Here is a 26738-nt window from a genome sequence, read left to right as displayed (position 1 = left end):
TATGAAATCATTTTAAAATAACAAGCCTGTTGTAGGCCTATTTTGGACATCTTAAATTAATGTCATTAAATACAAATTTAAGAAGTTTCAATTAAAAATGATTTAACTTGAATTTTAATTTGAGGTGTGTAAAGCAATATGGTGATCACTCATCCTGTCCTCTCCTTCACTCAAATAGATAGATAAATATGCCCCCCCCCCTTCCCTCCCCAGCCCAATTCCCTGTGCTGCCTTTGCAAGGCTCCACAATTAAAGCTGCAATCTGAGCTATATTCACCGCTGATTGACGGAGCTGTGTGGTCCACAGGGGTGCCAATCATTTCTCAGTCAGGGCACAGGCCTATATTGTGTGGTTTTTTAACCGGTTCAAACCTGCCATTATTTAATGGCCCCTTTTAAAGGGAGTTAAAGGAGAAAAATCAAGCTCCAACTGTGAATTTGGTTCCAGTTGGGTGGATGCATAACTCTGAACCCTGAGCTCTAAAATAAATAAATGCCTTCTCCAACAGCCTTATGTCTGGCATTTAATATTTTAAAACTGTAAATAAAAAAATATAAAGTGAACTATAAATCAATAAGATGAAACATTTTTATAAAAAAAAAATTACATGCACTCAAATTCATGCATTCTGCTGCCAAATGGTGGGTAAAGTGAGTGTCAGCAGGAAAACGCTCATTAGCCCACCGAGAGAGAGGATTTCACGGTGCTGTCTCTGAATCCCTGCTCTTCCATTCGCCGTTAAATCATAAATCCTAATGAGATTACGAATAAGAACAAATTGTTTAAAACAACAGCATAAAAGATACAAATGAATGCCATCGACAAGCCCCACCCCTTTTTTTTTTCTTCTAATGACAACTGTATCAGCACACTGATGCTAAATTCAGACAGACCTCCTCCAAATTGTATTGAATGCTGGGGCTGCGTATTTTTAGGAAGAGGGTGCATTCAGCAAATGTCAAATCTCTGAAGCAAGTCGTTTTTGTTGGATCTCTATCTCCATCTCTCCATCTCTCCCTCCCTCCATCGCTTTCCCTCGCAGTGGCTCCCCTCCCTCTCTCACCCTCATCACTAGGCAGAATTAAAGGCTGGGGGAGGGGCCGTTTATGCAGACTGTGCTGGGACTTGTAATCTACAGATTTGATATTCACATTAAGATAGAAACTGGCTGCTTTGATGTGTGTGTGTGTGTGTGTGGGGGGGGGGGGGGGTAGCAAGTCCCAGGGGACTGCTGAAGTAGCACACTTTTTTTTTTTTTTTTTACTGACACAGCACAGTCCGGGGGTGGGGGTGGGGGTGGCATTTGGTGGTGGGTGTGGCGCAGATTGTTGGGGACAGGGTGTACAGAAGGCCAGAAGGTGGGGGGCAGTGACACCCCCTTGTTGATTACATGTAACCCCAACAGCCTTCCCGCACTTCTCCGCCCGCCAGCCACCTTTTTGTGACAGACCCCAGAGGATTAGCTATAAGATCACACCTATTTTATCCCCCTGCATCCACGCCCTTATTCAATTCACACCCCTTACTGCTTTTTGCGTCTGCACCACAGTTTCAATTATTTTGCTCCCCTTCCAAAAAATAAAACCTTGCAACTTTCTGTCTCGACTGAAAAAACGACTGAAAGATGAGCGATGGAGAGATGGCAGAGAGACAATGAAGGAGAGTGAATGCAAGCGCTCCAGTCTGCATGGAAAAGAAACCAAACGACATGCAGGAACGGGGAGGAGGGAGCGTTCTGGCTGGTGCGCACGTCTCGTCTCAATTAAGTTCCATCTTACTCGTGACCCCCAGCGAAGATGACTTGGTGTGAAAATGATTTTATCATGAGAAAGTAAAGAGAAGAAGAAGAAGAAGAAGAGATTTGGTGCAGGGAGCATGTAAATGAAATATTGCAGGTTATGTGCTTTTTTTTACTTCCTCATCACAATACAGTTGAGAGTGTCAAACGTCTGTGTGCGTGCGCGCGCACATGCACACATCCTGGAGAGGATCAGCTGCATTATGCATGATGAAACCTTGCATAGGTTATGACTTCTGCCTCTCTGACATACATATTCATGGAGGTATATATAAAACAGTGGCTGTGACTCTGACAGCCGTGGCTTTAACTCCAGCTGCACTGTTACTGCTCCAACACTTTCGGGGGGGGGGGGGGGGGGGCTTTCTGTCTGACGGAATCTCCTGTGTGCAGGTGAACTTCTGCAGAAAAACAAAGCTGCTGTGGTCGATGCCTGTATCAGGGCTTTGACCACACGCCACTGGGGCGGTCGTCTTTGCAGACTTCCATCACTGAGAAGGGGGGGGGGGGGGGGGGGGGGCACCAAAATGAGCAGGCGTCCCATGTGGCTGGGAAATAGTTGTGTCAAAGTGTTAAAGTCCACTTGTCCTAAATGTAGTACTTTTACTGTTGTTGGGTTAAATCATTGCATTTGATACATTTTTGGAGACAGCGTTGAAGTGCCAGCACCGTCATGGCAACCCAATCCATCCTGCCAGTTTGACTGAGAGCTCAGAGCTGCTGTTGGATTGTGTGTGTGTGTGTGTGTGTGCGTGTAGTTCGCCTGGTTTTGACAGGCTCTGAGTGCTGGGAGTTTGCTCTGATCCCCTTTCTATTCCACTTCCCACTCCATCAGTCCCATTGCTGCCCAGCCCCCAGTGCCCAAGCCCTGAGGCCATATCTACTGTTTGAGAGGTTCTCCTGCTGCCCCCCCCTCCTTTAGCGCTTTCAGGGTGACCCCCTCACTTCCACTTTAGTCCTGCCCCCCCCCATTGGGAGATTATAGATATTGCAATCTTTAATATGGGCTTTATGCTCAGGGGCCATTATCAGTAATCTGCGGCGGGGAGGGAGTTTGACCTGATTTTGCAGCCCACCACTGGACTGCCAGACATATTTTCAGATACCATCTGTAGCACTCTGCCTAGCTTTATCAATCTCTGGCCTACAAGGGAACGTCTTTGATTGGAGGATAGAATTACTCAATGAACGGCCTGGATGAAGATTTAGTCGTCTTCGATCGGATGTCCTGAACCCAGCGTCAGCGCAGTGACACTGTTGATGGTGGTTGATTTTTGCCAGGATTTATTTGTTGGTGTTTTCCATCTTGCATTAGACATAGAAAAGGAAACATTTTTCGGTATTTTCTGATCATTCCCTGTAAGGATTTGGATGTTGTGGTTGCTGTGTGAAAATGCAATCAATCAATTTTCATTCTCACTTATAAATGCTACCATTGATAAAAATGTAATTCTGATCTATTTTTCATAATAAATACTGGCCCTCTTTTGAAACCTCAGTAATTTCAAAAGCCCTTCAATAATTAATAATAGGTGAGAAATATGGAGATTTATTTTGTGAAGAAGAACTATGAAAGATTGTCACGTCAGTCTGAGTGCTAATTTTCAAAATGAAGACAGAAGTCAGACTTTGAACATTTTCAGGAGGATCAAATGGCGAGAGGGCGTGTCGGCCTCGTGGGCGATAGCATTCAGAGCCAGTGGCGCTTAATGTCCACATCTGTCCATCAGTCATGGACGCCCCTACTCTTCTGTCTAATCTTTCTCGTAATGATCCTAAATTCAAGAGCCCCTCCCCGACGCTCACTCTGCTATCTCTGCTGGAGCTGAATGTGTTTAATGGGAGCGCCATAGAGGAACATTCCTGTACACGTGTGAATGTGAGTGCGCGTGCATGCGTGTGTTAAATATGGAAGGAGATTAAATGGACTTAAATCTCTGCGGCTGGCAGAGAAATTTCAATCACATAACCTATGAGCGCGTTCACTCTCTCCCTGTCTTTGCTTTTGTGTGTGTGTGTGTGTGTGTGCCGTCACTTTACGGAGGTAACAAGCTCCTCCCCCCTCCTAGCCACCTAAACCATCACAGGCTTTAGCCCAAATCCCTTCCAGATCACATGACTGATGTTTGCAGCTGGACGTTTGACATACTTTTTGTTCTGATTATTTTACCGCACACATTCCAACATGAGATTGCTGTTGATCAATCAGTGGCGATGGGACCCTGCTGGCTTCTGTTTGACCTTTGTGTTTATGTCTTTGCCCTGCAGTACACAGTGAGGATGTGGGCTCCACCAGGCTGTATTTTGTGAACGCCTCCCTGCAGAGGGTAACTTACTCCAGCTCTGTGGGGGTGTCCCTGCCCTGTCCAGCAGGAGGCACCCCCAGTGCCATACTGCGCTGGTACCTGGCCACCGGCGACGACATCTACGACGTGCCCCACATCCGACACGTGCACGCCAATGGCACCTTACAACTATACCCCTTCTCGCCCTCCGCCTACAACAGCTACATCCACGACAATGACTACTTCTGCACGGCGGAGAACCAAGCGGGCAAGATCCGCAGCCCCAACATCCGCATCAAAGCTGGTGAGTTGGGACGACACTCTGGGGGTGTAGGTCTAACAGCACCAATACAATGAAGGTTCTGAACTATTTGGATAGAAAGAAGGGACGTGGGAACAAAATGCAATGTCAGAGCCAACATGTTGTCGAAGGGAGCAAATAGAGACTGAGCAAAAAACGTAGAGCAGCTGTGACTGGCAGCTGCAAAGAAAGCCCAACCCACACACAGAATCACCTGTCCTAAAATAGGCCGTCACGACCCGAGCACAGATTGACCTAGAACACGGTCTACAGAGAGAACATCTGCATCACACACTACATCAGGCCGCGGCCTTCGCTCTCACTCACACCTATCTGGCTGAGCTGGTGAGGAACCCCTGCGCTTTCGAGCACGTAACCCCTCCGACGCTTTCTGCGGCATTCAGCAGCTGGTCGACTGAAACCTCAACCCTGCAGCACTTTGAGTTCGTGTTTATGTGATTGAAGCACGTCGATCCAGGAGAAAGAAGCGACGCATCGCACCAGTGCCTCTTGCATTTTGAAAACAATTATTAAAAAGATCCTACAGCATATATTTTTGTTACATTTTCTTCAGGTTATATCATATATATCCAACCTGACAGCTACACTGATACTTTCCAACGGATGCTCTTTAAAGCCTTGCAAGGTGTGAAGAGTACATTTACACTGCAAGGATGTAAGTGTCAGTCACTAAACACTGTTTCCTACAGTAATGAATGCTAAACTAAATCTGCGGAATGTAAGGTCATATTTAATAAGTTTAATGTTCTGATTTGCTTTATTGAATATACATTTAGATTTTCAGTGCTCTTGGAAGAAATTAAGAATTTTCAGAAATCAGCAAAATGAGTAAATTCCTCCCTCAGATATTATAGGTGGTTTATTTTTGGAACTTCTATGACCAGAAGATGCCTCTGTTGCCATCATCTTCTCTTTTCTGTCCTCCTTCTCCTCCCTGCTCCCCCCCGTTCCTCACGCTGTCCTCTTGTGCCAGACTAAGTATAGCCACGCCACCCTTCTTTAATTATCTCCCATTAACAAACCCAACTGGCACTATTCATTGATTGGAACGTGCAAGGCCGCTTTAATGAACGAGACCTCATTGGATAAAATGGCGCACGTGGGGGTTTGGGGTTCCTCCAGATCGAGAGCGAGCAACGGTCCACGAGGAAGCATTAAACAAGACGGTTACGCAGCATCTCAGCTGGAGCAGACACACCTGGATGGTCGTTACAGTGCATCTATTGTCTTCTTCCCGCATGTCATTCATTCAGGCCAGTTGCCCCCCCCCCCCTGCCGTTAACATCTGTTTTCATATTCTGCCTTCCAACACCGACCTGAAACTAATTCTCATATTCATTCTAATACTAATACTAGCACCAAGTTGAGGATTTGAGCCGGAACCCTGAGCTGTATGCCAGCCGGTTGGTGCCTTCATTCCCACATGACCCTAAAGCCTGGCCTCAGGAGGCGAGGGATTAGCATGAATCAAACATCCTGCAGCCAGCGGCCTCTGTCGGGGGGGGGGGGGGGGGGGGCTGGCAGCTCTGGTGCGCAGGTCGCCGTCAGCCAGGACGCACACGCCTTGCTTTGCGACTGAGATGTTGCAAATCTCCCTGCCATTGAGCGATCATTGACAGGGGTGTCGTATGAAAGCGAGCGCCGCGCAAAGTCGCATTGCAAATGATCTCAAAGGGAAATTTCAAAATTTCAGATGCGTTTTATTTTGCTCCAGTGTTCAAGAGATGCGTTTTGTTCTTGCAGCAGGGATGTACGTACCCCGTCATTGTCTGTTCCGGGGAAGGGATTCCAAAACCAGTTTCTTAGCAACCTTTCGGATTGCGTCTTAGCATTTCTGTGATTTTCCCTAACGAGTCCCTGCTCATTCAGCAGGGGGGGGGGGGGGGGGGGGGGTTAAAATATTGCATGAACTTGCATAAACCATGTCACACCAAAAAATAAATCAGGAAGCGTGCGGCTCATTGCTGGTTCTCTTGATGTTGCTGTAGAGCAGTTTTTCGTGGGGATGCCATGCCAAAGCCATAACATAATTTTCATGATTATCCTGCTAAATGGCGGCTTGCGCCATTTATGGTGAAAGCAGGGCCAGGATTAGAGCAGTTCAAACAATACACTAGAGTAGGCCCGCAATTTCCTGTGGTAAGTGATGAAAGGGTGTTAATGTGCTGTTTTTGATGATGTAAGCATAAGTAGATTATTGTTTGTGTCTCAGAACAGAGCAAACACCGAATTATTATGTGAATAAAAACTAGCCTGGAAAGATGCTTGATTATATTATATAGATTAAAGAGCTTTAAATTTGACCTCTATAACTCAGATAAAGAAGAACTCTGGAATGCATTTTTGTCCAGCTGGAGAAAATGACTGAGCAGCTCAGTCGCTGCTTCTCCAATGACATTTAGCCCATCATGGGTCACCACACCTCAGCTCTTCACTGGGAGGGAACTAATCGTGACTTTTAAAGCTTGAGATAACAGCTATTCCGATGTGTGTGTTTGTAGTTTTCAGGGAGCCCTACACTGTGCGGGTGGCAGACCAGCGCTCGATGCGGGGCAACGTAGCTGTGTTCAAGTGCCTCATCCCTGCTGCTGTGCAGGAGTACGTCAGCGTCGTGTCCTGGGAGCGAGACACTGTTTCCATCGTACCAGGTAGGATGTCAGAGCGATGGCTGTGGATGAACCTTGGGTGGACAGATCGAACGATGTTTCCATGTTTGACTGAACTCCTAACTTGTGTCTTCTGTCTGCTCACTGTTCTGGATCACTGATCTCTCCCCCCCCCCCCACATCCATCCCCTTCTACTCTATAACTCTTCTTCATCTTCTTGCTTTTCCATTTCATCCCTGACAGTTTTCACCCCTCAAATTTTTGCCCAAGTTGCATGACTCTTCCACAGTTTCACGTCCTCAGACGTATTCTTGTCCTCTTCCTGCTTCTCTTAGCCATGTCCTTGAAGAACTTGGGCCCAAATTACAGAGACACGATGTCAGTATGACTTTGCCTCCACATCCATCTTCATTAACCTTAATGTGCTTAGATGTGTGCAAGAGACACAGAAAGAGAAAGCACCTTTTTGTCTTTTGCTTGCACACATTGATTATTTGTGTTATCTGATCACACATTATGTGTAGCATTGTGTATTTTTCAGATGTTTGCTTGATTACTTCCCTGCAATCACAATGTAGGAGAGAGTGCAATAAAGGAGAAAATGAACCAAAGAGGGTAGTAGGGCAAGAACGGCCTCGGGTCCTGGCAGATGGCGTTTTATATTATATGTATGCAAAACGCACGGACGCTGTGTCACACACAAACACCCACCAAGGTTACAGTAGGCTGTTATTGTCAGACACGTGAGCGTGTTTTCATTTTCACGAGGGTTTTATTGTGCTTGACGTAACATTTTGGTCTCCATCGACCATCCTGGCAGAAAGGTGTTGTATCAAGGGAACTATATTTACTGAAATTAAACATGCAGACGGTTTGACTTTCAGTTTGTCTGCAACCAAAACAAAGCAAGACAAAAACACGTGTGTGTGTGTGTGTGTTTATCTTTTTTTATGGCCGAGGTGTTGCTCTGCGTGCCGTCACGAGGCTGCTGTGTGTAATTAGGGGTATATAGGTCAGTGGATGGGCAATGCGTGTGAGGATCAGATGCTGAACATGATGAGCTGCTCACTGAACTCTGCATTTCCCTCTGACAGTTGCACAAACACAAGAATGACTTCTTGTGTTTGCGTAATGCGTTTGATTCCGACCTTGAACTCCACCTCCGTGATCTCTGGCGCAACGACCTCGGTGCCCTTACAGCCAATCGGCGGCGCCGCCTCTCTGCAGCATAGCCTCACTCTGAAACCTCTCTGCAGAGCTGTGGTACACCCTGGACAAGCCGCCAGTTCATCGCAGGGTCACGCATAGACAATCATTCACGCACACACTCACACCGGACAATTTAGTGCAACCAATCGGCCTAAGCTGCATGTTTTTGGTGGAGGGAGGAAGCCGGAGAACCCGGAGAGAACCCAAGCAGACACGGGGAGAACATGCAAACTCCTTGCAGAAAGGCAATTAGAAACAATCTTTATCTTTTCCCTTCAGTGGTCACCACAGCAGCACCCCAAGTTGGAATTGAACCTGTGACCTTCCTGCTGTGAGGCAACAGTGCTAACCACTGTGCCACCGTGCTCAACATCCGGCCTTTATTCTGCTATGATAGAGGTTCGTCGTGAATTGATCTGTCGCAGTAGTGTGGGGCAGACCCTGATCTGAACTATGGTCCCAAACCAAACTCAGGTTGACCTGATGACATAACAAGAACCCCAACAGACCTTACAAACGCAGGATACCCTTCTGGAACTCTGTGCGTGTGTGTGGTGTGTGTTTATGCGTGTGCACATGTCCACTTGCCTGCTCCACTTTCCTGTCCTGGCAGGACAGTAAGGGGGTTTGAGAGAGGGGGGGGGGGGGGGGGGTAGCAGGCAGACTGACCTATTTCCCTCTTACTTCCCTGTCCGATACCAACCCTGTAGTTAAGATGTGCACGCGTGTGTGTGTGTGTGTGTGTGACCCTCGTGAGACAATGGAGTCCTGCTAGTCTGAGCCACGATCTGAAGGAGAAGAGTTGGAGCAGAGACAGAGAGGGTTTGTGGATGGGAATGAAAACAACAGTGGGACACAGAGAGGGCTCAGCCTGCAGATCGAGGCTGTCAGCCGAACCAGCAGAAAGCTAATGATGCTCCGATGAATAGAGACTGGACCAACAGATGGCTCCAGCCACATGGCGGTCTGCAGAAGATGCCCATCCATGCTCCATCTAATCCACCTGCCAGACAGTTTGGTCTTGTTTGTGTGTTTGTTCTGCAAATCGATACACAACGCCACAAAACCCAACGGTGAAAAGCAAGAGGAGGGGAAAATGGCCTGATGAGATGAGGAAACAAGAAAGGGAAACGCTCCTGTCACACACGCACAACAATTCAGCCACTCATCCTCATCCTCTCACCCACTTCTTAGAACAGGGTGATGCGATTGTGTTTCGGTTGCAAACCGAGCATCGATTTACTTTTACTGAGTCGCATCCATCAAATCCACCTTGTTAAAAGCAGCGAGGACTCAACCTGCGTTCCGTCTTATGAATGCTGAGTTATCAGGATTTAACGTGAACGTGGGTCCTAATGGGTGCCATTGGGTGGGGAGGTCACTTCCAGGCAACATTACAGATCAATACTCCGCCCCTGGCCTCTCTGCTCAAAGTCAGGCAGATCAAAACATGCACGATCCACAACCGTGCACGTGCATGAACACAGTTCATTGGGAACACCTGGAAAAGTCCAGTTGATCTCTTTAATTTGATAAGAAACTGAACAGCTGGTTGGTTTGCAGAGTGACTTGCGGTTGATGATGAATGGAATAGTGCCCACCCAATCTCTGTGTTGTTACATCATAACTTGGGCTTCATTTAATGATTATTTGCAGCGTTGATTGATCTATTGATCCTTTTTATTGCGTACTTTAATATAAAAAAAAGTCGTAATTTATTAAATAACACCTAAACTCCCAATAAATGGTTTTGTTGTGGTTGAGGGTCCAAATAGCAGAGATAATCATCTGTCAAATATATAAAAAAAAAAATAGCGTGATAATGTGAAATGGGAGCACGAACATTGATTTATTGACTGGTTTAATAAATTGCTGTATCTTTTTTCTTAACCTGGGAAGATTAAATTAACAAATGTCTATGAGGATAATTTGTAGTTTTAATTGTAAAAAAAGAAGAAGAAAAAAAGAAATTCTGCAATACATACCATACAGTAAAAACAAAAAAGAAGAAGAAGCAAAAAAACCCACCTCGATGTCACAGGACTCCACACAGGTGTGAGGAGGACACAGGTGACGAGGACAGAGGGACCCCATGTGGAGCAGCGGTGTGTTAGGGCACGATGTCTTACTTGTAAATCTGTACACTCGGAGCAGGAATACATTAATAGTTACACGCCGCAGCCTCTTGTAAACACTGGTCTCTTACAGACACACACTAAGCGTGCACACACACTCACACACACACACACACACACACACACACATCTCCCACTAAGGAAACACAATAAAGCCATTTTCAGCTTTCGCATGAGCCTGCCTGAATGCGGAGCCCTCATTAAACATTAACGGCAGACGCATCAAGGCGGAGCGCCGCTCGCCGCTGCTGTGTGACGGCCGTCCCGTTGTGCTCGGGCCGTCCGGGTGCAGCAGGACGTGGTGTGACTGAGGAGGAGGACCCCCCCCCCCCCCCCCAGGGCTCGCTGAACACAACCCCACCGACTGTCGCCCTCTTTTACCCCCACCTCTGAGACTCACACACCACCCCTCCCTCGTTTCTCCCCCCTGACGCATTGCTCACAGCGGGCCACGAGGAATCAGAGGGGGGGGGGGGGGATAAAAGTAGCTGAAGGTGCCGCTATGAGGGTTTGCCTGCAAACATAAGGTGGCGACATGAACGAGCAACATTCTTCACAATCATCCAAAACAAAAAAAAAACATTAATTTTAACCTCTAAAATCCCCTTTATTGTGTAGATGAACGCGATGATAACACATCTGACTAAATTCTGTCTGGTTTCCTTTTGACTTTCTCTGGATATTTCTCCTCACATTTGCCCAAAGCGCTCTGAGAGCGACTGAGAGCTGGGCAGCAGCAGATGGGGTGCTGGCAGCCATCTTTTCCTCAGCTAGGTTGAGTAGGCACGTGGGTGGGTATATGTAAATGTGCACAAACAAGTGTGTGTGTGTGTGTGTTGTCTGCATGTGCAAGGGGCACAATAGCCATAATTATCTCTGCTTGAGAGGCCCCGTTAGGGGGGGGGGGTTGGCTGCCGTGGAGAGGCGGAGTTCAACAATGGCTCAACCACAGGCTTTGTGTGTACGGAGCAAAGGGCTGACAAGTGTCGCCTATTATTGACTATTTACACACTACTACACACGCCTGCTCACGTGCACAAAACACAAAAACGCACTCTCTCTATTGCTGCTGCCAGGCCTTTCTTCTCCTTGTGTCTCCACACACACACACACACACACACACACAAGTGATCGGAGCATGTTCACAGCGCATCAGTGTATCAGTGTCAATCAGTGTAAGAGGGAGAGATAGGAAAGCCCCTCCGAGCACATCGCACGTCACTCTGACAGAAATCTGGCCACGGTCTCAGCCTTCAAGCGCGGCTGTCTGAGAACACAACCCAGACAGCGAGCGGAGGAAGTGGCTTTTGGAGTTGCACACTTCCAATCGCGTGGCTACAAAAGATAATTGCGCCTCATTAAAACTGTCTTTCTTTCTTTTTTTTTTTGCATTAGTTATAATAACACGGTGCTCACAACGGTAATTGCTGAGATCTGCAAACACTGCAGACACACAGGGCCGATGTGACAAAATATAACTGACTTGTAAGGAACTTGTAATAAAACATAATTAAGTGGATTACTATTTAACTTGTCTGCTTTTTTGGTGTCTTTTCCTCCCTCTTGAAAAGCACTTTGGAGGATAGCGTTGCTGTGCGTGAAAGCAGCGAGGCTCGTGTCAGGGCTTACGGTAAACGAGTCGGAAGGTTTGTGTGGCCTCCATTGGGCTAAGAAACAGGATTTGGGTAAAGAGCTTTGGCATCTTTCCTCCTGCTTTCTTCTACTCTTTTGTTTAGGCTGTTCAAGGAGGGATTACTACGAGGAGATTACAGCAAGCTTTGCTCAGAAATTGTATTTAAGGAAATGCTTTTTTTTTTTTACTTTCTTTTTCTTCCTCATCTTTTCTGGCTTTCATGAGAGGCACTGACTTTCTCTCTAACTGTGCCCTAAAATCTTCTTGTTTATTCTTCCACCATATTGTTCATGTTAACACTCAAAGAATGAACATGCATGGACACGGTTATTTACGAGACGCGCTCCACATTGAGATTCATTCTTGAACGGATTGATGGGTGTCCCGCGGATGGAGAGAGTGTGAAAGCATCAGGAGGGGAGGGGAGGAACATGATCGGGACCGGTGGCTTTCCAAGTGTCATGTTCCTACATGACCTCTCAATCAGACCTATTGATCCGCCTCACTATTAGCTGTCCAAATAGACGCGAAGGCCAGATCGACACCGCAGGCCGTGATTGGCTGCAGTGGGAGGGAAGACGAGCGAGGTGAGCAGAGCAGCAAACCCAGCTTTGGGGTTGATGTGATAGAAAACTGTCTCGCCTATTGTTTGTTGCAAGTCAATAATTCAGCATGATTACAGCATGAGTTGTTTGTTCTCTCGCTCCCCGTAAATCATTGCATAGACCCGAGTCAGCAATTCAGCATATCGGAACAGTGATGTACAGACAGTACAGAGCTTCAACATTTGTTCCTCATTGTCTCGGTTGATTATTGACCAATGTTTGTGGAATTTGGCCTAGTCATGTATGGTGGGGGCCTCTAATCTCACCACCGAATTTCATCTGGATCAGATCCAGAATGACGTTAGAAAAAATATTACTTTTGAACATTGAAAAGGCCATTTACGTATTCAATAATCAGTTAAATATGCACAGTCAAATTCACTTTTACTTTTCATGGTTGGTGTATAAAGATAGCAAGAACAATTTATAACCTTTTGGCGATGATCCAGATCAACATGTGAACGGTGTAAATCCAATTATGAGGGGAATGAGCTGCTTGGCTTTTCTAGTTCCATCTAGAAATAACACAATGATGGGATGTACGACTAGTTTTATTGTGCATTTCATAGACTTTATATCATAAAACATCTGGAGGCAAAACTCTTATCAGATGAGGACCAGGGTCGAACAGAGGACGTGTCGGTTTCAGGGTCCTTGTTTGAAATGTTTTGGGAACTATTCAATAAACTTTTGTATCGTTTTTTTTTTATATGTAAATTATCAACAATAAACATTTTGCTATTATATACTTGTACTATCCTCTTTCTCCAAAGAGAAGTATAGTATGGTGAATGTGAGATAGTAATATGTGATACTTTGACCCTGAGTATTTATGGTTGCTTGGCGCTATGTCTTGTCTCCTCTGTGTCTGTCTCTGTGTCTGTGTCTGTGTCTGTCTCTGTCTGTCTGTCTGTCTGTCTGTCTGTCTGAGCTGGGCAGTGACGCTGCTCTGCCACCAGCACTCTTAATAGGGAGGGACCAGGCAGCACACTCAGCTCCGCTAATGCAACTCACCGCCCCGGGCCATGGGCTAAGCTGGGGTTCACATCGCACACACACACACACACATGATGGTGGACATACACCCTATACCCGACTCTGTCTCTCATCTGCTGCTGGATCAATCCAAGGTGGAGGAGTTTTGCTGCTGGATGTGATTTTAAAGTGACATGTCTCATGCTCGTACTATAAATAGTTCAATCAGAGTTAATGGCATTCAGTTCAGGGTAGGTGTTTGGACCACGGTGGCACACTTCTTTGCAGTGCAGTGTATCGGGATGTGTGTGTGTGTGTGTGTGGTTCTTCTCTCCCGGGACTCTCATTATCACTGCTGTCCCAGATGTCACCAAGCACATGAAACACACGTCATGAATAATGGAGTCCTATTTCTACATCTCTTCCCATTTCTCTCCTATCCTCCCACCCTTTTCTCCTCCATCCCTCGTTTCCTCTGATGCTTCTACTGATGCTTAATCTCCTCGTGGCTCCCTCTATCCGAGATGGTCCATTTAGCTTTATGCAGCATCGTCGGTCTGTCTGGTTAGAATGGGTTTATGGAGGGGAACATGGCGTCTCTGCAGCATTGCCTTATGTGAGTTATATCTATGCAAACGAGGTCTTTTGCATACAGTCGGTTTTGCAGTCCCCCCCCCCCGACTGTCCATCAAGCCTCTCGGTTCCCCCCCACACAAAAACACACACACATACACACACTTCTGCATCATCCCCTCCCCCAGTGTTTACTGTTTAAAGTCACATAGGACAAATTAGGACAGAGCAGCCTAGTGAAGCAGAAGAGACATGGTCCCGTCGCAGAAGAAACCGGACGTTGCCACTGAACTTCCAAACAAACGTCTCCAATCGCGGTGACTCGCGTAGCCTGCGACGTGACGCAGTGGCGAGGGGCGGGGCGGGGCGAAGCATGATTGAAAGACGAGGTAAGCAGTCTGAATTGGTCAGGAAAGAGGACAGCGGTTTGGGATTAGACAGCGAAGCGTGGCTTTTTAATGGAAACATGACAGAGTCACAACTTCGTCCAGCGTTTCCTCCCATATCTAGAAATCCCACAAGCAGCCGATTGAGAGGTGGAAAGAGTGGATTCAATATTGTTGGAAGGGCGCTCGTATTGAGCGTCGACGTGACTCATGCTCCGTGTGAATAGTTTGGTTGTGTTAACAAAGTCTCTTTTATGGACGACATCCAGCAGGGTGGGCTCCAAATGCACAATTAGTTGTCGCACATAAGTTGTGCCAATAGAACCTGCTTTGAATGTGAATTGAAAGGAGCTAAGAGAGCTCCATTCATAGGCGTTAAGTAAGTGTGCAGTGGAATAAAAGCCAGGGGAGTGTATATATTTAATTGGATGTCACCTGCTTCGGCTTCGGCTTTTAATGTAAACAGAAGAGGGGAGAGAGCAAAGGGAAGGAGGGTTCGAGGAGGCTCTTGCTTTGAATACAAATTTAACACCCCTTTCTTTTCTTTTCTTTTTGCATAAAGATTTGAAAGGAGTGGAGAACAGAGACCTGGACTGTTATCTCCTCCACAGGTTACCCTCCATCTTTTCACCTCTGCAGTCTTTTTCTCCTCATCCAGATTCTTTTTAAGTCGTGTCATCCAGTCTGAATTCATGATTTAACGCACAACCCCTGCCGCAGAACTGGACGACTGCCATTTGCTGCTAATTTTGCTATATAATATATTATGGTCTGTCCCATCAGGGAAATATTTATGTCTTATTTTAAGCCAGTGAAGTCTTTCTGTTCGTTTGTGTCTGTATCTGTGAGCAGCAGACATATTCTAACACCGCAGAGAATATCTGTCTTTCTTCTTCTTCTTCGTCTTTCTGTGACAGTCACAAGTCTTTGATCTGCTCCTCCTCCCTTGTCTCTTCTCACCTTCTCTCAAATTCTTCTCTCTGCATCCTGCTATAAAGAGCCAGGCTACAAGTCGGAGATGCAGAATGCAGTTTTTGCAACGTCAAATTCAACGTCTTTCGTGGGGTTTGAATTAATTTGCCGAATGATAATGACTGACTTTCCTGTGACCCCGGTGCGCTGCATGTGTCGGTGTTTTGGTGAATCAGACGGCTGCCTTCACAGAACTAAGGAGGAACATGTTTGTCTCCCATCAAGATTATCGGTTCACTGCAGTGCTCATCAAATATGCAGATGAAATATTCATTTTTTTAAATATACGTGCCTTCTTTTCCAATGGTTTATGGTTTACATTTTTTGGGGGGGTAAATTTTATGCAAATGTTTTAAAAAAGAAATATCAGACATCAGAAATACTTGTTTTTAAAACCAAATTGTCAGACACATGTACACAGACGTGCCATTTGTCTATTTGTAAAAATATTCTCTTAAAAAAGAAGCATCAACAATAATGATAATAATAATAATAATAATAATGATAATATGTAGGTGTTTCAGTTCACATTTTCCCATTTAAATTGATTGACCTTCAAGGTGAGGAGCCTCCCCCATAGGAGCCCAGGTGTTTTTATTCAGAGACATGAGTGCTGCACAAACATACCATCAACTTGAACTTTTACAGAATATCTGTTTTGCAGGGAATAGCTACACAATAAATTCTATAAAGAGGGGGAAAAGGTTGTCAGTGAACAAGCATCAAATAATCCTTAACTGCTTTTATCTGCGAGGAGGTGGGATTTGGCTCCTGCTGGATGTCCGACACCTTCTTCCTAAACGGTGAATTGATCCTTTCTATCATCCGAAGGTGCTGAATTGTTCTAAACTGCCTTTCAAACAAATAAACTGGGAAAGCGTGCCACGGCGTATGATTTTGGAATAACAATTGTGGTTGGTTACAAACCCCACTTGCATCTGTTAAGCTATTTTTAGCATACTGATACCCCCCCCCCCTTAATTCTTACAACCAGTTTACTCATTTCTACCACCAGTCTTGCATTCCCAGAACACCGACCGGTTTCACTGTTTCGTCCTTGATTACTGTAAACATGTTGGGCTTAAATAATTACTGAAAGTAAACTGAAATTTTAACAGGATGGCAGTAGGAAGACCCTAGCAACAGGGAGAAGAAGAAGAAGAAAGCGTGAGAGTGGGAGGGAGGGAGGGGAGAAAGATGCGGAACATCAATAAATAATGGCCCCACTGAGGAGGTGGAAATATGGGCCTCGTTATCTTTGCACCGACGCCTTCATTTGCAAGTGAGAAAATGAGGCTGCTATGAACTGTAGCATACACACACACACACACACACACACTTGGAACTGGGCTACAGTATATATCCTATTAATAGACTCTGTCATGCTTGTATTTTTTCCTACTTCCATTATTTCCCCCGTTCTTCTGGAAGTGTCAGTGCAGCAGGTCTGGAATGTTGTTGTGTGACTGCGAGGCCACATCTTTTTGTGGAATAAAATAGATTGTAAAAACCTTCGTCGAACAGGAGAGTCTTGCTAAGGACGCAGATTGGGATTAGTGTGACGATTCTTTTATATCACATGATACAAACGGATCGGCACGGTGGCGCAGTGGGTAGCAGTTTTTCCTAACAGCAACCAGGTCCTGGGGCCCTTTCTGTGTGGGTTTTCTCTGGCTTCTATCCACCACCGAAAACAAGCAACAGAGGTGAACTGGTCAAATTGTCCATCAGTATGTGTGGGTGGCGGCTCATCCAGGGTGTACTCCGCCTCTCTGACGTCGTCAGCTGGGAGAGGCTCCAACGTAACCTGCGGCCTGCATTTTGGAAAAGCGTCTGAAGACGAGGCGATGGGGATCCTCTCGTCTTCAAGGAGATGAATGAATGAATGAATGATACAAGTTCTAACGGAGTGAGGAGAGCGAGTCAGTCCCGCCTCTGATCTTTCACAGGGACAGTTGAAATGTTGGGTGAAATAGTGTTTGTTACCTGAAGTACGATCTATGTACGTACACCTTCGGTCATTTACTCACTTGAGTCCAGTTAAATGAGCTATTATAGAAATGGATCCTTGAAATAAATTAAATTTTTTCTGTTTTTAAGAACAATGATTAACCTCGAAATTGAATTCTAATATTAACATATTTTGAGATTTGTAAAAAAAAAAACAACCCCACACATTTATTAGCATTTATTAGTTTTTCTACATCTTAAACTTATTTTTTCCGCCAGTCAAAAACCAAACCTCTTTTATATACAACAATACTCTGCCTGTGAACCCATCTGCATCAGAAATACATTAATTTCCTTCCAAGAAGGAAGACTCCGACCAAACTCATTCAAAATCCAACAATGTTGACATCCTCTAGGCTACAGAGCTTCTTTCAAAAGAGCTTTCTGGCTGAAAGAACTCTTTAAAGAACCATGCATAGTTGATGAAACGTCTTTTAACCTCTGAATGGTTCCTGGATAGTCTTTTGAGGATGTGTAAGTGCTGCTATTTTTTTTTTTTAGAGGCTGCGGTTGTGTGAAATAAAAAAAAGGCTCACCTGACAATTCAAATTGCTATCCGAAGGTCATCCAGTTGATGGTGGAGCAATCACCACTAAATTTGCATGTATGGTGTCAATAACCATTACATATTCAAGTTTGGAGTTAAAGTAGCAGACAAATAAAATCAAAAATTGTAAAAATGTTCAGTCGCAAAATAAAAGTCTGCAGTATTGAAGCATAAAGTGACCATGGAGCAAAAAAATATGCACCACTAACACCCAGAGGCGTCTACAACTCTCAGCTGCATGCATGCATGCATGTCTGCATATATCCTGCTGCGTTTGTGTGTGTGTGTGTGTGTGTGTGTGTGTCCGTGCCCATGTGTTACGCACATTGGCTCTGTTTCTCGTTATCGAGTCGAGTCAGCATAAAATAAAAGCTGAGGGTGCACAGTGATTTAGTAATTAATATTTTACTCTGTCTGCCACTCTGCTTCGAGGCAGAGAGAGAGAGAGAGAGAGAGGGAAAGGGAACGGGTGAGAGACGGTGAGAGGGTTCACACAAAGAGACGAGGAGAGTCGACAAAAACAGAAAGACTTTGTGTTCGCGCTGCTCAGGATAAACCGCGAGGGGAGCAATGTGATGTGCATTGTGTAATCAGTGTTGTCTCAGAGATGGGAACGAACACCGTCCCCTGCTGTAGACAGAAAGTGTGGCTGTGACAGATCCAGCTGACTCGCTCTCTCTCTCTCTCTCTCTCTGTCGCTCGCCCTTTCTCTTTGGGCCCCTGCCTATGTCAGATTGTTGTGACAGGCGAGTTGTCGATGTTGTGGGAGTAGCCGTTTTAAAGTGCTCATTATCCTGTAAGGCTTTATTCTGGGGGGGCAAACAAAGACCGCTGCAAAATTGCAGCCTGCGCCTCCCGTTGGGTCACGTATCCACGTACAGTCAGCGGGAGCACATGCGATGTCCTCAGCAGCTACCTTCAGCGGGGACCTCGACAAGGACACCGTGCACGTAGATCAAATATTGATGCTGATAAATACAGAGGTGCACCTGAATGCAACCAAATCTAGCGATGGCCCGTAGCGTTGATGCTGAACAACACGGTAGAGAGCAAGCGTGTATTTATACTCTAATTAAATAGCATGGCTTTTTAAACATGGCGTAGTTCCTTTTGAAACAGGATGGAATCTTAGCCATTGATGGATCCAAGAGGTCTTTTTTTTACTTGCAGAAATGAAGGCAGTTTTGCTTTTGTTAGAATGAGCAGAAAAGTCAACGCCGAGACACTTCGGAATTAATAATAATAATAATAATAAGCTTTATTTATATAGCACTTTTTTAGAAATAAAATTCCCAAAGTGCTTTAACAGATAATAACAAATCAATATGAATCATATAAACAAAAAATACATATTAAACAAACATTAATCAATGTAAAATGGGTGTATAAAAGCAACAGTGGCGTCAGGGCACAAGCGATGAGACTAGGTACCCAGCAATAATCATAAAATAATAAAACAATGTTCAAAATATAAGAATAAATACATTTAAAAAAGTTTAATTAAAGTAAATGAAAAGTAATTAAAACAGTGGACTCCATCAATTAAAAGCCAGTCTATATAAATTGATGAAAATACAAAAAAAAAAAACCCGGACAACGTGAACGCGTATATGCATGTACCCTGTAGCTGTGACGAACAATAGTATCTGCTGCTAACCTCTGCATAGATTCACACACTTGGTCTTTGCACTGCCATTATTATAACACTCTTAAAATGAGGAACATTCCGGGAGTTTGGTTATAAAAGCACGGTGCGTAAGAGCTTTATGTTGTGTGTGAAGGGACAGTAAATCAGTTGCTACCCCGTCTTTGGCTGGTGACCGCTGAGCGTCCTCCAGGCGATGAAACAGAGCCAGCTTTATCGGGCAGGCAGTGCCAACTGCTCAGGCAGGTGTTTGCTCTCACCACAATATGGTTTTGCAATGAGCACAACAGATCTGTAACAGAATAATCATCTTGGTGTGCAAATTTCTATCTGTCAGCAAGTTTCCTTTGCACAACTTGTTTAATGAGAAGTCTTGATGAAACGTGTCTTACACAGGTAACAGGTTCCTGCTGACCTCTTTCGGGGCGCTTTACATCTCTGATGTTCAGAAGGAGGACGCCCTCTCCACATACAGGTGCATCACCAAACACAAGTACAGTGGCGAGACGCGCCAAAGCAACGGGGCGAGGCTCTCTGTAATGGGTGAGCAGCTTTATCTGATTTTATCTTTCTGTCTTTACCAAAAAAAAATAAAAAATACAAATCGTATTTATTTTTGCTCTTCAGACCCCAATGAGTCCTCGCCCACCATCCTGGACAGCTTCCAAGCAGGGGAGGTGTACGCAGGCCAGAGTGTTGAGCTCCCCTGCGCTGCAGGAGGTTACCCAAGCCCCACCGTGCGCTGGCTGAAAGACGGCCGCCCGCTGCCATCGGATGCCCGCTGGACGCGCCGTTTGACGGGATTGACCATCAGCGACCTGAGGCTAGAAGACAGCGGCAGCTACGCGTGCGAGGTCACCAACAGTTTTGGCTCGAAGGAGGTGTCTGGACAGCTTCATGTCATAGGTGTGTGTGAACACACACGCACACACACACACAAGAGCAAGCTGAGATACTTCCCCACTGTCCTCTCAGTGAATCAGCCTGGCAGGCAGACGCAAACTCCTCTAACTTTGGTCTGAGACACACACATAAGTCACACCTAGAGTGTGTCTGCAGCAAAACACGTGTACGAGCGGCGGGATGCCGCTTGGGATCAGGCCTCGGGAAGAGAGACAGGGCAATAATTCACTGGGACGGAATCCGTATCGCAGCTGCCAGCACAATTCGCCATCTCAGGGACAGAGGGTGAGGAAGACAGACAAATACCGGGGGGGGGGTCACAGAAGGGACACACTTCCAGACGCTGCTGGAATGACATTATCTGCAATGTAATAACAAGACGGTGAGGGAGCCGGAGATAAACATAGGTGGTGTAATGTATATAAAGAGAGAGAGAGAGAGAGAGAGAGAGAGAGAGAGGGAGAGGGAGAGCGAGAGAGCAGAGAGTTGGTAGGCTTTGCCAACGGGCACATCATGGCAGCCCACTCTGTGACTCTGACAGGGTGAGGGGGGGTTGGGAGGCACAGAGATGCCCCCCAGCTCACACCACCAGCTGCCTTATTGCTCACTGACATTTTTGCGCACACACACACACACACACACGTGCACACACACGTGCACACACACAGAAACAGATAGACGCACTTAACACACACAAGTGGACAGAGATGTGAAGAGATATCTCCAGCTGCTTTTTTAATGAGTGCGTCGAACTGATTGACTCACCACCATTGATTGTTCTCTCTCTCTCTCTCTCTCTCTCTGAATGCAGTTGAATTATCGGCGTCACTTGCATCACAAACGGACACCATATAGTACAAACCAAAACATTCAGATTCACACAGCATTTCAAACAGCAACGCAACAAAACAGGAACAAAATGTACATTTTACCAGACAGCGTGCGCCTGCCTCTCTTTCAGATCCGCTACGAGTGACCTTGTCCCCTAAGAACTTGAAAACCGGCATCAGCAGCACGCTGTTCTTCACCTGCACCGTGGAGGGTTCTCCAGAATACACCATCAGCTGGTTCAGCAACACAGAGCCCATCGTCCCCGGCCAGCACATCTCCATCCAGGGGCAGCACAACGACACCCTGCAGATCACTGCGGCGCAGAAGTTCCACTCCGGGGCCTACCAGTGCTTCGCCTCCCGAAAGGGCCACACCGCTCAGGACTTCTCCATCATTCTGCTCGAGGGTATGCGGACTGGCAGCGTTGCGACGTAACAATGACAAGCATATCTTAATTCTTATCTCAATTCTGGTGAGTAAATCTTTCCTCTCTCGCTCTCTCGCTCTATCCTCCGTCTCCTCGCAGACGGTACTCCTCGCATTGCGTCTTCCTTCAGCGAACGAGTGGTGAACCCCGGGGAGCCTTTCTCCCTCATGTGTGCCGCTAAGGGAGCCCCGCCCCCCTCCATTACCTGGACGCTGGACGACGAGCCGGTGGTGCGAGACTCCACCTACAAGACCAGCCAGTACACCCTGTCGGACGGCCTGACCGTGTCGCACGTCAACGTCAGCAGTCCGCTCATCCGAGATGGAGGGGTGTATCGTTGCGTCGCACGCAACTCGGCCGGTAGCGCCGAGTACCAAGCGCGCATAAACGTAAGAGGTGCCTGTCTGCTTTTCAATATAAACGCACTCTACACCTGACTGTATACAAATATAGAGCTAGAGAGATCAGATTACAATCACACATAGTTACATAATATCTGTCTGTCTATCTATCTATCTATCTGTCTGTCTGTCTATCATCTATCTATCTATCTATCTATCTATCTATCTATCTGTCTGTCTATCATCTATCTATCTATCTATCTATCTGTCTGTCTGTCTATCTATCTATCTATCTATCTATCTATCTATCTATCTATCTATCTATCTATCTGTCTGTCTGTCTGTCTATCTATCTATCTATCTATCTATCTATCTATCTATCTATCTATCTATCTATCTATCTATCTATCTATCTATCTATCTGTCTGTCTGTCTGTCTGTCTGTCTGTCTGTCTGTCTATCTATCTATCTATCTATCTATCTATCTATCTATCTGTATGTCTATCATCTATCTATCTATCTGTCTGTCTATCTATCTATCTATCTATCTATCTATCTGTCTATCTATCTAGCTATCTATCTATCATCTATCTGTCTATCTATCTATCTATCTATCTATCTATCTATCTATCTATCTATCTATCTGTCTGTCTGTCTGTCTGTCTGTCTGTCTGTCTGTCTGTCTGTCTGTCTGTCTGTCTGTCTGTCTGTCTATCTATCTGTCTGTCTGTCTGTATCTATCTATCTATCTATCTATCTATCTATCTCTATTTATCTATCTGTCTATCTATCTATCTATCTGTATATCTATCTGTCTATCTATCTGTCTATCTATCTATCGATAGAACACAGTCCCTCAGATACACAGCAGATCTGATTAGTCTAAAATCAACAATATCCTCAGTCAGTTTTTAGTAAAGGGAGCATAACTAACCTCCCTGTCCACCTGTCAACTTACCCAAATCACTCTATCCCTCAACCTTTATCTCTTCACCTCCTGTCTCCGTGGCTGCTGCCCTTACTCTGTCATGACCTCCCTCACCTCATCTGCCTCTCCCCGACCTCTCTCTCTCTCCCTCCTTCTCCCTCTGTCCTCTCCTTCCATCCCCTCCCTCTCTTCCCTGTGTCTCCAGGTCCACCTCGAATCAGACCCATGAGGGACATCACCGCAGTGGCAGGCAGGAACACCTACATAACGTGCCGTGTGATCGGCTACCCCTATTACTCCATCAAGTGGCTGAAGGACGGCATGCAGCTGCCTGATAATCATCGTCAAGTGGTGTTCGAGAACGGCACGCTGAGGCTGACGGACGTGCAGAAGGGGGCGGATGAGGGCACCTACTTGTGTAGCGTTCTGATCCAACCCCAGGTGTCAATAAACCAGACCGTTCATGTCACCGTCAAAGGTAAGCGTGGATTCAAGGCAACACATTGTATGGGGGAAATGAGTGACCCAACTGCCCCATTGGCATGGACGTGCCATATTTGCCCTTGATGCAAGATTTTTGGTTGTCACTGTAAACGTAAGAAATATACAAGAAAATACAGATGAAGCAGCCAAATAAGGTCGTTTTACCTTTTAGTGCTTGTCTGTACGGTTGATAAAATTAGAGATTATGATTAGATTAGACACCATTGTACTTGTACAAGGTGTACACATGACTGCAAGTCTTTGTGACAAAAGTAGACAATGCTACTTTAGTGGTTGCGGGTATATTTACTTGTGTTTCATTGTGCGTCTGCATTTTGTTTGCCGTGCGAGCGGACTAACAATGCTAGCGGGGCAGCTGCAGAGGTGTCTGAGGCTGTGTGCGCGTGCCTGCTTCTGAGAGTGTCTCTGATTTAATTAGATGAATAATAATGAAGCCTAGATTAAATCCCCCAGATGTCTCAGCTGTAGTACCCCCACCCCAATCTCCATTACTATGGCAACAGAATGACTTCCTCCTGCCAATTGGACTCTAACCAGAGCAGCTATTATGGGCTGCAGAGGATGGGGTCTGCAGAGGGGGAAGGGGGGGGGGGGGGGGGGTACTGGCCAATGACCTTCTCTCTCAGCATTGCTCCAGATGGCCACACCGCCACTCTTCCACAACTATGGCTGCCTTTATTCGTCTGACTCTCTGCACTGTTCCTCTCTCCCCCCCCCCCCCCCCCCCCCCCCAGTGCCACCCCTCATTCAGCCCTTCGATATCCCCTCTACCTCAGTGGGGAAGCTCATGTACATCGCCTGTGTGGTGTCATCTGGGGACATGCCCATACGCATCACCTGGCACAAAGACGGCCAGCTCATCGTGCCAGGCTCGGCTTCTGGCGTCGGAATAGAGACCAAAGAGTTTATGAGCTCCCTTCAGATTTCCAAGGTGACACTGAAGCACAATGGAAACTACACCTGCATCGCCAGCAACGCCGCCGCCACCGTCAGCTGGGAACGGCAGCTGGTCGTCACCGGTGAGAGACGGAGAAAATAGAGAACGACTCTGACCTAATGAGCCTAATCAGACGTTATTTTTCATGCTCAAAGGGAGTTTAGAATTGCACGCCATCCATTTTGCACCTTTTCTTATTGTCTTCTTGTCCATAAATTTAGGCTAACAACATATTTTCTTTCTTAGTGCCGCCACGTTTTGTGGTGCAGCCCAACAATCAAGACTGCATCTACGGCAAAGCGGGAGTTCTCAACTGCTCAGTGGAGGGTTACCCACCTCCAAAGGTCATGTGGAAACACGCCAAAGGTCAATTCATCCTCTGCCGCATAAACATCACAGCATTAGCTAAACTGTGAAAAAGAAAATTGAGGCACTAACAAGCATTTAACTTCTGCTGTGCAGGTGTGGGAAACCCTCAGCAGTACCACCCAGTGCCGCTAACTGGCCGCATTCAGATCATGTCCAATGGCTCGCTGCTCATTCGGCATGTGCTCGAGGATGACCGGGGGTATTACCTCTGTCAGGCCTCCAACGGAGTGGGATCAGACATCAGTAAAAGCATGATCCTCACTGTCAAGAGTAAGTGTCGTCCATATGCTCTCTGGCTTGAGCACATAACTGCGTTTCACTGGGCACCAGCGTATTCAGAGACGATCCTCTGCCTTTAGGAGGGGAGTCGGCTTTTCTCAAATGCCCTTTTGCCTCAGGCTAGTGCAGCCGGGCCTGAGCTGAACAAAACCTTGTCTCCGTCCTCCACATCCTCAGCTGGGGTTATCTTTGCTATTGATCGATGTGCTTTGGCTGCCAGTTTGTGCGCTCTTGAATGTTTGAGGGGAAAGGGAGGATGAATTATTGCTGAAAACAAAACCGCAGGATCCCCCTCCAATCAGTAATCTATGTCTTAGGGACAAATGAGGAAAAAGAAGAAGAGGGCGGGCAGGGAAGAGGCAGTAAGACCTGAAGCGTGAAATGAAATTAGAGAACAGAAGTGCAGAAATAGAGATGTCCATACATCTGCAATATATCCTAATATACCCGGTACCACATTCCTGCCCCCTTGTCTCATTACTACACATCACACTATTCATCACAGTGACGTGTTGTATTTCTGCTCAGTTCCTGCCATGATCACCAGCCACCCCAACACCACCATGGCGAGGAAGGGCCAGACCAAGGAGCTGAACTGCACGGCGCGGGGCGAGCAGCCCATCATCATCCGCTGGGAGAGAGGAGACACCGTCATCGATGCAGAGAGGAACCCCCGTTACTCCATCACCATCAACAAGAAGGGGGATGAAGTCATCTCCACCCTTAAGGTCAGACACAGACTACAGCACCCAGCTGACCCTGATCCAACGCCAGGGAGACATGTTTGATGACGTGAAATTAATTACTTGGAAAAAACCTTGTCTTTAAAAAAAGTATCTTATCTTTCATGCGGGTTTTTTTGCATCATCAGGTTAAAGAAGGTTCAAATATCTGTCCTGTATATGCAGCTTAAGGATATATTCAAGCCTCAGTTATTGTAGCTTAGTAGAAAGACTGTCTAATTTAACAAATCTGCCCTCCAGCAATCGTTGTTCCCTAATATTTCGAAACATATACATATTTTTTTTTACTTCAAACCATTCACAGATAACTGTTCATTCCCATTTCCTGTCTTTATGTTAAGCTAAGCTAACTGTCTGCTGGTCATAGCTTCATATTTAGCATACAGACACAACAGTGGAATCAATCATCCAACTCTCCGGACGACGGCATATTTCCTATGGTGTCAAAATCTCCTTTATGAAAATCACTTTCGGTAAAATGACTGGCTTTGGTTTGATTATTGGTTTGATTGCAGGGTATTTTTGTGATTTGTTTTCCTGCTGTTAATTCCTGTGCGGATGCAATGATTTTTTTTCTTGCTGTTGTTTTGCATCGATGGTTGCAGCTCAACCCAGCTGAACGAGGGGACTCCGTCTTCTTCTCCTGTCATGCCATCAATTCCTACGGAGAGGGCAGAGGGCTCATCCAACTTACTGTACAAGGTACATCTACCTATATATATTGTTATTAATACAACACCTGTTGAACCAGACTTCAATCTAAACTGTCCTCC

At 46.0% G+C, this 26738-nt stretch overlaps 1 protein-coding gene across 1 annotated transcript in view; it reads left to right on the top strand.

Annotated features, from left to right (window-relative positions):
- The window catches only part of LOC137900053 (cell adhesion molecule DSCAML1-like), a 41326-nt gene that overhangs the window by 2211 nt on the left and 12377 nt on the right, over positions 1–26738 (top strand). The window contains 12 exon segments of the mRNA XM_068744102.1: positions 4068–4388; positions 6908–7054; positions 20100–20246; positions 20331–20609; positions 21568–21843; positions 21964–22260; positions 23339–23611; positions 24372–24656; positions 24821–24940; positions 25037–25213; positions 25751–25950; positions 26571–26667. Coding sequence (XP_068600203.1) covers positions 4068–4388; positions 6908–7054; positions 20100–20246; positions 20331–20609; positions 21568–21843; positions 21964–22260; positions 23339–23611; positions 24372–24656; positions 24821–24940; positions 25037–25213; positions 25751–25950; positions 26571–26667 — 2619 coding nt within the window.

Source organism: Brachionichthys hirsutus, chromosome 10, assembly GCF_040956055.1.
Source record: "Brachionichthys hirsutus isolate HB-005 chromosome 10, CSIRO-AGI_Bhir_v1, whole genome shotgun sequence".
In the NCBI taxonomy this organism is placed as follows: domain Eukaryota; kingdom Metazoa; phylum Chordata; class Actinopteri; order Lophiiformes; family Brachionichthyidae; genus Brachionichthys; species Brachionichthys hirsutus.
The sequence above is the reverse complement of the archived record's forward strand: the minus strand, read 5'-3'. Positions and strand labels throughout refer to the sequence as shown.